Below are 13,570 nucleotides of genomic sequence, written 5' to 3' on the forward strand. Positions count from 1 at the left end.
TCACTTGACAGAGACGGCATGCATGCCTCCAAAACGACGCCAGGGTCGTGGTGGTTCCGCAATGGAATCCCGGCCGCCACGGTCGAGCTCGACGGCGAGGCTCCCTTGGCGCTTCCTGGAAAGAACAGAGGGCAGGGTGAGGCATTCAGGGAGAGGAGCAGGTCGGGAAAAGGAGAGCAGAGGGAGGGAGATGGAGGGCGGCGACAGCGACGTGCGTCGGGCGCGACGTCAAGCAGCACGACGGCACGGCTCGTCCTTTTCCTTGCTCGAGGGCGAAGATGGGGTACGCCCTGGAGGTGCTCTGGTGGTAGAGAGAGGAGTCGAGTAGGGAGAAGTACGGGGATAACTTAAAAAGGAGAGGAGGGGGACAGGTTCTGCCTGCCGTGGCGCTCGTCGACTGGCGGCAGGGCGCGGCGCAAGGGACGGATGCATACGACAAGGATAGAACGACGGGCTGCGCCAGGCTTTTGACGCGAGTGAGGCGGTATCGGTGGCGAGGGGACAGGTCAAGAGAGGACCGGTCGGTGGAGAGGGAGGATGCCGAACGTACGCCCGCCAGGTGCTCGATGCGCGTCCGCGTCCGCAGCACGGTCGATACCAACCAGGAGGAAGAGGACAAGGACGGGCTCGGGCTAGGGTTCGACCGGGGTCAGCGAGGAGAGGCTGGTGGCGTGCTGGCTTGGGCTGAGGTGGTCGGTTCAAGTTTTGGGGCACCATGGGCGTGCATTGCTGTAAGAGAGAGAGAGACAGAGAATAGAGGGGCTAGGGTGGCTCGGGCGGCAGAGTAGGGTTGCAGGGGTGTGCAGGAGGGGGTGGTTTTGTGCCGGTATAGAGTGTAGAGGGAGGAGAGGGCTGCAGCAAAGATCTTACAAGATTTGCCAAATCTTGGCACCCGGCCTCTCTCTCTCCCTTCCAAGCACAAGCTGCCAAGGAGAGGCAGTGCTACAGTACATGTCGACCAGAGAGAGAGAGATGGGTGCATGCGAGAGAATGGAGAGGTTTGGTGTCGGTTTCAAAGAAGAACAAGTGAGAAGGAGATAGGGAGAGATGGTGCATGTGATGGCCGGCCACCTCCCTTTTTCATGCCAAGATGAGAAAGCAAAATTCCTAATCGAGCAAGGCATGAGGGTTAGGTGGGTGTGGAAAAGTGGTGTTTTGGTGAAGTGGAGATGGAATGAGAGAGAGATGTAGGTGTAGGTCATTTACTAGGTTGGAAACACAAAGTGGCATTATTTCAATAATGCATGAGATGATGGGTCAAAGAGAGGAGGTGGTGTTGTTAAAATGGATCAGAGAAGAACACTTGGTGTGCATAGGTCGCCATTTAAATTTGAATTCAAGAAGAAATTTATTTGGATCAATATCTAAGCCTATGGCTTATTTGAAAGAAATTTATTTTGAAAAGGATTTTTAAATAGTTGAGAGAAGCTAGGCAGTACATAAGATCTCAAAAAGATGTACATACTTAACTAACCAAGATAGATTTTTCTTAATTTTGAAAAAAAACAAAGGGAAAATCAAGAAATGGTATAATTACCATAAACATGCATTTTGTTAAAAAGAAAGAAAATAAAATAAAATAAATAATGATATCAAAATCATTCTTTTGTGGAAATGAGATGATAAACATATCAATCTCATTCCCTAGTTTTATTTGAATGAATAATTTGAAAGGGTTTAAGAAAACTAGAAGTAGTTTTGTGTTTAAAACAAGAGAAGAAAATAAATAGTGTTTTGGAAAATTTTAATAATAGAAGGTAAGCATAAAGTTGTAAATATGATCTCAAGGGTATATGATGATCTCCTAGTGTGGATATCATTTCCACACCAAAGGTGTCGAGGATTGAAACTTGAATCAAAGAAAACATGAGGTAAAAGTTGAAAATGAGATCTAGTGGTGCAACATGGGATAGGGTATAAGATCAAGTGAAAAATATAGGTTGCAAGGATAGCATGGAACATGCAAGACGTTGGAGTTGTAGAGAGAGTTGAATAAATGAGACCCATGCCTGGAGTTCACCCATAACAGCTTGTGGATGCTTAGAGATCAACCGCCAAAGTTTGGATCTTTTAACAGTGCCAAAAACGGATTATTGACTTGGCCTCCAAAACCATCTGGGATAAAGGGGTACATGAGTGAATTGGTCCAAGGCAAAGGTATGTTTGGAAAGTTCCCAAGACAAGGCAGGTCTAGTACCAAGTACATTGCCTTAGATGGCAAGGGGTAGCTTAATCTAGAGGATTCAAAATGGAACCTGATGATAGTTTTAGGACTTAGCCAATTTTATGGTGTCCTAGAGTTTGTGACGAGGGTAAGAGAGAAGGATATATATTAAGGAGAGGATGATATTAAAAGTTTGAATAGAAGATAGGGTGAGCTAAAGTGAATTACGAGAGATGATCCCGAGATAGGTGTATTCATGATTCCACAAATGGAAGGGTTTTAGTTAATGAGTTGCTGGTTGGTTTTTTTTTTTTACCTAGGAGGTTTATGTGGTGAGTTAACTCAAGACATCTAACTCAACCAATAGATGAAGGCAAGCAAATCAAGCAATTCATATCAACAAGCAGATCAAGGCAATTCATCTTACTAAACCATTTAGGAAAAAAAAAGTTTTTGTTCCCCCTGATTTTTGCACTCTGGACACTTAAACAAGGCTGCGAAAGGTGGGGTGTTACACGAAGCATATTGAGATCCGGAATCATTTCATTAGGGATCATGTTGCCCGTGGTGATATTGAGCTTATCTATGTTCCAACCAAAGATCAACTTGCCGATATATTCACGAAGCCTCTTGATGAAGCAAGGTTCTCTTATTTGAGGAATGAGCTAAATATCATTGATTCAAGGAGTATAGCTTGACCATCTTGCAAACACACCTTTGTCTCAAAACTTTATTTGGTTTAGGTGTGGGCATGGAAATAGGGGGAGTGCGGTTTAAATTATTGAGCTATCCCTCCCCCCATAATGCCAACATTAAGAAATCATTCTCTTTATATCATATGTTGATATGTGAGCGTCAATGATGAGTAGTGGCTTGGACCCAAGATATATCTTCGCGGTGCCATGCCACAACACTCATATATGGTGGCCTAGGCCACCACACTCTTCTTTGTGAAGAGTTGGAGTTATTTGGATCTTATTGCATTTTATTTGACAACTCCTTGTTCTTATGGGAAATCACTCTAGTTTGACCCTATTTGCTCATATCTTGCAAACTTGAGTGATCATGTACCATTAACAGTTTGAGTCTTCTAAACCCAAGCCTACACTCATCTATAAGCCATTTCCATCTTGCTCATTTGTCATGTTTGGTAAAAAAACTTGGAGTTTGAGGTTTCTCGGACGGATGATCTAGGTTGCCACATCTTATTGGTAAATATGCATCTTATATGTGAGGTGATAGTTTATTGCACCACATATGGGTACGCAAATAACCAACTAAAGATAGGCGGGATTGACGGTGTTCTGAAATTCTCCAGAACACCGGATAATCCGCCCCCCTGGCGACCCGGAAAATCCGGCCCGGCCGGATTATCCGCCCTAAACTAGGGCCGGATTATCCGGCCTGGGCGGATCTTGAAAGGGCTGAGGACGAGGCCACGGGGGGGAAACGGTTTATTCCACCCCCCACGCGCCTCTCTCTCCTCTCTCTCCTCTCAAGGTCGCCGGAGACTCTCCTCCTCACCGGAGTTGCCCCGTCCACTCCCTCCCGGAGTTTTTGGGTGGATCGGGTGCTCCTCCCTCCTAGCTACCTTCTCCTCCAAGCGGCTTTCGCAATGGATGCGGGTATGATTCACAATCCCTAACCCTAGGTGTTATGTTTTATATGTGCTATTTTCTTGGTGGATTTGGTGTCTAGTTGTTCCAAATCGCTTGTAGTGTAGTCCTCTTACATGCTATTAGGCCGATCTGTTCCAAGACAAGTTGTTGATTGCAAACTCTGCTAGAATCGCAGGGCCGGATTATCCGGCCCCCGCGAGGACCGGATTATCCGGTCCGGCCGGATTATCCGCCCCCCTTGGGGCACCGGATTATCTGGCCTGGAGCTTCATCGCCACTGCAGTTTTGATTCAATCTCTCTTGTTTTAGACTTGTACCAGCTTATAGTATGTTTCTAGAGTGCATTACTGTATCATACATGACTCATGAGCATTATCTTCTCTTTGCTATCCATCTTTGCTATTCACAGGTCGTTCTTCTCGGGGTACCTCTCGGAGACGCGCAAGAGCTGATCGTTCGAGTGATGAGTTCGTGTCCAACGCTCCTCGCAAGTCAACATCATCTAGGCACAAGAACAAGGCTTCAAGGGAAAATTACAAGTCTATGGACATTATCTCTTATCAAGCCATCCGTATGAAGAACTGGTATGAAGACCTCCCAAGGGATGAAGAGACAGAGGGCAGAAAGTACTGGTGCATGGAGCAGGAGTTCATCTATAAAGATATATATGAGCCCATGAGGAAAGTTCGTCCCATGCAAGCTATCGATGTGGACGTTCTGGCAGTCAACAATCACTTTGAGGATGTCATTTGGGTAGCTGGAAGGTTGGGCTTGAAGGACTTGATGAAGATTCAATGTGACTATAGTCCAGAGTTGTTGAAGCAGTTCTTTGCTACGTTGGCCATCAAGAAAGATGAGGACCGTACTATGGAATGGATGTCTGGCTCCACTTACTGTAGTGCCCCCTTGCACCGTTTTGCTGCCATTCTTGGAATTCCTGCGAAGGTGGCCGTCGTCTCCATGGACCTCGGAGGACGAGATAAGAATCAGCTGCATGATCTCTATACATCTCGCTGGAAAAGTGGGAGAGTCCAAGGGGCTGCTTACCATCTATGGTCAGTTGCTTAGGTTCTTTCGGGCCACCATCGCTCCTAGTGGTGGTAACAATGATGCTCTCCGGGGAACTCTTGTGGACCTCATGTACCTCAGCTTTCGGTGTGCTCGTGATGAGAATGAGGAACGGAACTTCACTATTGATATCATGGACTACATCTTCCATGAGATTCGTGATGCCATGATCTCCCGGACCACCATACCTTATGCGCCTTACATCCAGCTCCTCATCAACAACACCGCGGCGTGCGTGGTGAAGACTTGAGCGGGTACTCTTATATGAGGCACACTCGTCAAGAAGGCCTACAAGCTTAAGCCTTGTCTCTTCTGCTCGTACCTCCACCCGATTCCTTCATGGGTGATGCTCGTTCTAGTGGATTTGCTCCAGCTCGCCATTCCGATCTCCCCGCCATGAAGAATCAAGTGAACGAGCTCGGCCTGGTTTCGGCGTTACATCCTCTCGCATGAACATTGAGATCCATAAGGAGAACTATGCGGCCAGCCGGGAGCGTTCCGAGATTAAGCATACTCGGGCGGTTATTCCGCACAAGCTCGGTGGTGAGCAAGGACCCCCTCCTCAGCCTCCAGTTCACCCAGGTTACAGTGGGTGGCATTCTGCACAGGTTCCGTGGAGTGATCTTGATAGTTGCATTCAAAGGTCCAGCCTCACTCGCCGCTCTCCGGATGCCCCTGACACTGATGAGGAAAGAAGAAGAAGAAGAAGAAGAAGAAGAAGAAGAAGAAGAAGAAGAAGAAGAAGAAGAAGAAGAAGAAGAAGAAGAAGAAGAAGAAGAAGAAGAAGAAGAAGAAGAAGAAGAAGAAGAAGAAGAAGAAGAAGAAGAAGAAGAAGAAGAAGAAGAAGAAGAAGAAGAAGAAGAAGAAGAAGAAGAAGAAGAAGAAGAAGAAGAAGAAGAAGAAGAAGAAGAAGAAGAAGAAGAAGAAGAAGAAGAAGAAGAAGAAGAAGAAGAAGAAGAAGAAGAAGAAGAAGAAGAAGAAGAAGAAGAAGAAGAAGAAGAAGAAGAAGAAGAAGAAGAAGAAGAAGAAGAAGAAGAAGAAGAAGAAGAAGAAGAAGAAGAAGAAGAAGAAGAAGAAGAAGAAGAAGAAGAAGAAGAAGAAGAAGAAGAAGAAGAAGAAGAAGAAGAAGAAGAAGAAGAAGAAGAAGAAGAAGAAGAAGAAGAAGAAGAAGAAGAAGAAGAAGAAGAAGAAGAAGAAGAAGAAGAAGAAGAAGAAGAAGAAGAAGAAGAAGAAGAAGAAGAAGAAGAAGAAGAAGAAGAAGAAGAAGAAGAAGAAGAAGAAGAAGAAGAAGAAGAAGAAGAAGAAGAAGAAGAAGAAGAAGAAGAAGAAGAAGAAGAAGAAGAAGAAGAAGAAGAAGAAGAAGAAGAAGAAGAAGAAGAAGAAGAAGAAGAAGAAGAAGAAGAAGAAGAAGAAGAAGAAGAAGAAGAAGAAGAAGAAGAAGAAGAAGAAGAAGAAGAAGAAGAAGAAGAAGAAGAAGAAGAAGAAGAGGAAGAAGAAGAAGAGGAAGAGGAAGAAGAAGAAGAGGAAGAAGAAGAAGAAGAAGAAGAAGAAGAAGAAGAAGAGGAAGAAGAAGAAGAAGAAGAAGAAGAGGAAGAAGAAGAAGAAGAAGAAGAAGAAGAAGAAGAGGCGCAAGATTCCGATGATGATGATGCCTCCGAGTGATCCCCATGGGGCGAGTAGCATCGCGCTTGTCCCCTTTTTGGCGTCTCGATGCCAAAGGGGGAGAAGCGTTCTATTAGGAACTCTCTCGGGGATTTGCATGGTTTGGGCACAAGCATATGCGTTTATCATTCCTTTATTGCTTGTGTTCCCTCTTATTTGAACTATTTGCTTTGGTTGTGTTCGTTTAAAACTATGTGCTATGTGGTGTGAGACATTGTTATGGTTTTCGGATTTCTATATGTTGAGATCAAGACTATTATATCATGTGTGATGCTATATCTCCTATCACATATCTACACATGGGTATGACTTCTAGCATCCTATCTCAACTTCATATATGTATATGTCTCTTGTTAGAGCTCATGATGGATACCTCTAGTGTTGAGGCACCTCAATCCTATGTGTTGTGTATTTGTATTCAAATGCAAATTACTTATATGCACTCATGTAGGGGGAGTGCCTCTATGTTTTTGTCATCATGCTTGCCTCTATAGTTATTCTCTTGCAAATCCGTATATTGTCATCAAACACCAAAAAGGGGGAGATTGAAAGAACATCTCTCATATTATGTTTTGTGTGTTTGATGTCAATGTATGTGATACACTAATGGTTGTTTAAGTGGTACAGGGATTACATAGATACATGTGTATGTGTGTTGGATGTGGTCAGTGCTGTCAAAAAGTTTCAGCAGAAAACTCACCAGGCCGGATAATCCGGGCCGGATATTTCCAAAATATCCGGCCCCCAGAATTTCGGCTAAGGACTTTGGGAATTGCAGCTCAGTATAGGGGCCGGACATTTGCCCGGATATTGTCCCGGCTTTGTACCAGGGCCGGATATTTCAAGAATATCCGGCCCCCTCGAAAATGGCTAAGGACTTGAAGAATTGCCTCTCTGGATAGGGGCCGGACATTTGCCCGGACATTGTCATGGTTTTGTACCTGGAGGCCGGATTATCCGGGGGGGGGGGCGGATTATCCGGCCCTTACTTAGGCCGGATTATCCGGCCCCCCGAAATGCTCAACGGCTGGATTTTGGGGAGGGGTATTTATACCCCTCTTCTTCTTCCTTACCCCTTTGCTCAATCATTGCACAAGAAATCTGCCAAGCTTCACCTCCATTAGAGCAACCTCAAGAAACACAAGATTTGCAAGATCTCCTTCCTCCCCCAACCAAATCTCTTGATCTTTGGAGATTCGAAGGAGAAGCCACCGATCTACATCCTCACCGAAGCGTTTTTCATTTCCCCTCATTTGTTTGAGGGATCTCATGCTAGTGTTCCTATTTGGTTCCCTAGTTGATTTGTTGTTGATGTGTTGTTGTTGATTGTTGTATTGTTACGGATTTGGGAGCCTCCAATTCAGTTGTGGATGTGTGCCCCAAGAACCTTGTAAAGGCCCGGTTTCCGCCTCGAGGAAATCCCTTAGTGGAAGTGGGCTAGGCCTTCGTGGCGTTGCTCACAGGAGATCTGAGTGAAGCCTTCGTGGCTGTTGGTTTGGCTTGCGTAGCAACCACACTCCTCCAAACGTAGACGTACCTTCTTGCAAAGGAAGGGAACTACGGGAATCATCTCCGTGTCAACGTGTGCTCCACTCTCGGTTACCTCTATCTCATTCTATCTCCTATATATTGCGTAGCTATATCTTGCTTAGTTGATAACCTTGTCATATAGGTAAATTCACTTAGTTGCATATCTAGAGAATTTACCTTTGTGTCAAGCCTAAACCGAAAAAGAACTAAAAATTGGGTAGCACCTATTCACCCCCCCCCCCTCTAGGTGCGGCATACGATCCTTTCATCCGCTGTTTTGTATGAACACATATGTTCTTAGCTTTATTCTTAATGTTCATTGCGAAGGTTGAACTACTTCATTCATTGTTATATGGTTGGAAACGGAAAATGCCGCATGTGGTAAATGGTATAATGTCTTGAATAATTTGATACTTGGCAATTGTTGTGCTCATATAGATCATGTTTAAGCTCTTGCATCATGTACTTTGCACCCATTAATGAAGAACTACATAGAGCTTGTTAAAATTTGGTTTGCATGATTGGTCTCTAGAGTCTAGATATTTTCTGGTTAAGGTGTTTGAACAACAAGGAGACGATATAAAGTCTTATAATACTTACAATATGTTCATATGTGAGTCTTGCTGCACCATTTTATACTTGAGTTTGCTTCAAACAACCTTGCTAGCCTAGCCTTGTATTGAGAGGAATTCTTCTCGTGCATCCAAATCCTTGAGCCAAAAACTATGCCATTTGTGTCCACCATACCTACCTACTACATGGTATTTCTCTGCCATTCCAAAGTACATTACTTGAGTGCTACTTTTAAAAATTTTATCCTTTGTCTTTGCAATATATAGCTCATGGGAAAAATAGCTTTAAAAACTATTGTGGTGAAGAATATGTACTTATGTGTCTTATTTCTTACTAAGTTGCTTGTTGAGCGGTAACCATGTTTCTGGGGATGCCATCAACTTTCACCTTTGTTGAATATCATGTGAGTTGCTATGCATGTTCGTCTTGTCTGAAGTAAGAGCGATTTTCATGATCAAATGGTTTGAGTATGCATATTGTTAGAGAAGAACATTGGGCCGCTAACTAAAACCATGATCCATGGTGGAAGTTTCAGTGTGGACAATTAATCCTCGATCTCTTATGAGAATTTTAATTGTTGAATGCTTATGCATTAAAGAGGAGTCCATTATCTGTTGTCTATGTTGTCCCGGTATGGATGTCTAAGTTGAGAATAATCAAAAGCGAGAAATCAAATGCGAACTTTCTCCTTAAACCTTTGTACAGGCGGCATAGAGGTACCCCTTTGTGACACTTGGTTGAAACATATGCTATGCAATGATAATCCATGTTAATCCAAGCTAATTAGGACAAGGTGCGAGCACTATTGGTAATCTATGCATGAGGCTTGGAACTTATAGGATATATTATACATAACACATATGATTTATTACTACCGTTGACAAAATTGTTTCTTGTTTTCAAAATGAAAAGCTCTAGCACAAATATAGTAATCCATGCTTCCTCTCGCGAAGGGCCTTTCTTCTACTTTATTGTTGAGTCAGTTTACCTATTCTTTCTATCTTAGAAGCAAACACTTGTGTAAACTGTGTGCATTGATTCTTACATGTTTACCTATTGCACTTGTTATATTACTTTGTGTTGACAATTATCCATGAGATATATATGTTGAAGTTGAAAGCAACCGCTGAAACTTATATCTTCCTTTGTGTTGCTTCAATGCCTTTACTTTGAATCTATTGCTTTATGAGTAACTCTTATGCAAGTCTTATTGATGCTTGTCTTGAAAGTATTATTCATGAAAAGTCTTTGCTATATGATTCATTTGTTTACTCATTATCTTCACCATTGCTTCGAATCGCTGCATTCATCTCATATGCTTTACAATAGTATGATCAAGATTATGATAGCATGTCACTTCAGAAATTATCTTTGTTATCGTTTACCTACTCGAGGGCGAGTAGGAACTAAGCTTGGGGATGCTTGATACGTCTCAAACGTATCTATAATTTCTTATGTTCCATGCTACTTTTATGATGATACTCACATGTTTTATACACATTATATCATTATTATGCATTTTCCGGCACTAACCTATTAACAAGATGCCAAAGAGCCAGTTGCTGTTTTCTGTTGTTTTTTGTTTCAGAAATCCTAGTAAGGAAATATTCTCGGAATTGGACGAAATCAACGCCCAGGGGCTTATTTTTCCACGAAGCTTCCAGAAGACCGGGGGAGATACGAAGTGGGGCCACGAGGCGACGCCACACTAGGGCGGCGCGGCCCAGGCCCTGGCCGCGCGGCCCTAGCGTGTGGGTCCCCCGTGACGCCTCCTGACCTGCCCTTCCGCCTACTTAAAGCCTTCGTCGCGAAACCCCCAGTACCGAGAGCCACGATACGGAAAACCTTCCAGAGACGCTGCCGCCGCCAATCCCATCTCGGGGGATTCAGGAGATCGCCTCCGGCACCCTGCCGGAGAGGGGAATCATCTCCCGGAGGTCTCTTCATCGCCATGATCGCCTCCGGATCGATGTGTGAGTAGTCCACCCCTCGGACTATGGGTCCATAGCAGTAGCTAGATGGTTGTCTTCTCCTCATTGTGCTATCATGTTAGATCTTGTGAGCTGCCTATCATGATCAAGATCATCTATTTGTAATGCTACATGTTGTGTTTGTTGGGATCCGATGAATATTGAATACTATGTCAAGTTGATTATCAATCTATCATATATGTTGTTTATGTTCTTGCATGCTCTCCGTTGCTAGTAGAGGCTCCGGCCAAGTTGATACTTGTGACTCCAAGAGGGAGTATTTATGCTCGATAGTGGGTTCATGCCTCCATTAAATCTGGGACAGTGACAGAAAGTTCTAAGGTTGTGGATGTGCTGTTGCCACTAGGGATAAAACATCGATGCTTGATACGTCTCCGACGTATCGATAATTTCTTATGTTCCATGCCATATTATTGATGATATCTACATGTTTTATGCACACTTTATGTCATATTCGTGCATTTTCTGGAACTAACCTATTAACAAGATACCGAAGAGCCGATTGTCTGTTTTACGCTGTTTTTGGTTTCGAAATCCTAGTAACGAAATATTCTCGGAATTGGACGAAATCAACGCCCGGGGTCCTATTTTGCCACGAAGCTTCCGGAAGACCGAAGAGGAGTCGAAGTGGGGCCACGAGGCGCCACCACCATAGGGCGGCGCGGCCCAGTGCCCCGGCCGCGCCGACCTGTGGTGTGGGGCCCTCGTGTGGCCCCTCGCGTTGCCCTTCCGCCTACTTAAAGCCTCCGTCGCGAAACCCCCGCACCGAGAGCCACGATACGGAAAACCTTCCCGCGACGCCGCCGCCGCCAATCCCATCTCGGGGGATTCTGGAGATCTCCTCCGGCACCCTGCCGGAGAGGGGATTCATCTTCCGGAGGACTCTTCACCGCCATGGTCGCCTCCGGAGTGATGAGTGAGTAGTTCACCCCTGGACTATGGGTCCATAGCAGTAGCTAGATGGTTGTCTTCTCTTCATTGTGCTTCATTGTTGGATCTTGTGAGCTGCCTAACATGATCAAGATCATCTATCTGTAATACTATATGTTGTGTTTGTCGGGATCCGATGGATAGAGTATACTATGTTATGTTAATTATCAAGTTATTACCTATGTGTTGTTTATGATCTTGCATGCTCTCCGTTATTAGTAGAGGCTCGGCCAAGTTTTTGCTCTTAACTCCAAGAGGGAGTATTTATGCTCGATAGTGGGTTCATGCCTCCATTGATATCTGGGACAGTGACAGAAAGTTCTAAGGTTGTGGATTGCTGTTGCCACTAGGGATAAAACATTGATGCTATGTCTAAGGATGTAGTTGTTGATTACATTACGCACCATACTTAATGCAATTGTCTGTTGCTTTGCAACTTAATACCGGAAGGGGTTCGGATGATAACCTGAAGGTGGACTTTTTAGGCATAGATGCAGCTGGATGGCGGTCTATGTACTTTGTCGTAATGCCCAATTAAATCTCACTATATTTATCATGACATGTATGTGCGTTGTTATGCCCTCTCTATTTGTCAATTGCCCGACTGTAATTTGTTCACCCAACATGCTTTTATCTTATGGGAGAGACACCTCTAGTGAACTGTGGACCCCGGTCCATTCTTTTATACTAAAATACAAATCTGCTGCAATACTTGTTTTTTACTGTTTTCTTGCAAACAATCATCTTCCACACAATACGGTTAATCCTTTGTTACAGCAAGCCGGTGAGATTGACAACCTCACTGTTTCGTTGGGGCAAAGTACTTTGGTTGTGTTGTGCGGGTTCCACGTTGGCGCCGGAATCTCCGGTGTTGCGCCGCACTACATCCCGCCGCCATCAACCTTCAACGTGCTTCTTGGCTCCTCCTGGTTCGATAAACCTTGGTTTCTTTCTCGAGGGAAAACTTGTTGCTGTGCGCATCATACCTTCCTCTTGGGGTTCCCAACGAACGTGTGAGTTACACGCCATCAAGCTCTTTTTCTGGCGCCGTTGCCGGGGAGATCAAGACACGCTGCAAGGGGAGTCTCCACTTCCCAATCTCTTTACTTTGTTTTTGTCTTGCTTTATTTTATTTACTACTTTGTTTGCTGCATTATATCAAAACACAAAAAAATTAGTTGCTAGCTTTACTTTATTTACTATCTTGTTTGCTATATCAAAAACACAAAAAAAAATTAGTTACTTGCATTTGCTTTACTCATTTCAACATGTTTCCTCTTAATTTCACTGTAAAAGATATACCTGTGGGACAAGGGTCTATAATTGGAAGAGATAATATAGAAGAATTTTTCACCCATGTTAGTATGCATGAAGATCTTAAAGATATACCACTTGCAAAAGCTGTCCCTACTTATGAAGATGCCTCTCGTTTGTTTGGTACGCATGATGGAAGCTAGATTTATTAGTCTCAACCCCATGATACAACACATGTTTCTTACACTTTCCGATATGGAGCGGGGAGAGAAGAGAGATTTTGTTCTAAAAGTCTTAGTGCGAGAATTTGAAGATATAGCTATAGAAGCTAGAAAAGTTTTTATTAAGCATAAGAGGCTTGGCTTTTATACCGACTTTAAAAGAACACTTGAAAAAATGGATATGTATAGAATAAAATACACTAATAATGTTAATGATGGTGGGGAGATCAAAGCACCAATACCATGTAAGCTCCTAGCAATAAATGAAGCGCTAGAAAATAACTATGCTTGGCTTGTTCCTGAAAATTTGTTCGATGAGAGTAGCAAGCCCAAGACTAATGAAAAGGGAGACGCTGAAACTTATGTATCCAATATACTATGCTTGGTTGAGAAAACTCCAAACCCCTCTGTAGATGCACCACCCTTCGATAACACTTGAGTTACACTTTCTGCGCCTAGCTGAAAGGCGTTAAAGAAAAGCGCTTATGGGAGACCACCCATGTGTTTACTACAGTATTTTTGTTTTATATTTGAGTCTTGGAAGTTGTTTACTACTGT

At 43.7% G+C, this 13,570-nt stretch overlaps 1 protein-coding gene across 1 annotated transcript in view; it reads right to left on the reverse strand.

Annotated features, from left to right (window-relative positions):
* Positions 1-13,570, reverse strand: part of LOC124656020 (cytochrome c oxidase subunit 3) — a 27,318-nt gene continuing 13,748 nt past the window's right edge. Inside the window, 1 exon segment of the mRNA XM_047194833.1 lies at positions 1-115. Within this exon segment, the coding sequence (XP_047050789.1) occupies positions 1-115 (115 nt within the window).

The sequence above is a fragment of the Lolium rigidum genome, chromosome 5, assembly GCF_022539505.1.
Source record: "Lolium rigidum isolate FL_2022 chromosome 5, APGP_CSIRO_Lrig_0.1, whole genome shotgun sequence".
Taxonomy (NCBI): domain Eukaryota; kingdom Viridiplantae; phylum Streptophyta; class Magnoliopsida; order Poales; family Poaceae; genus Lolium; species Lolium rigidum.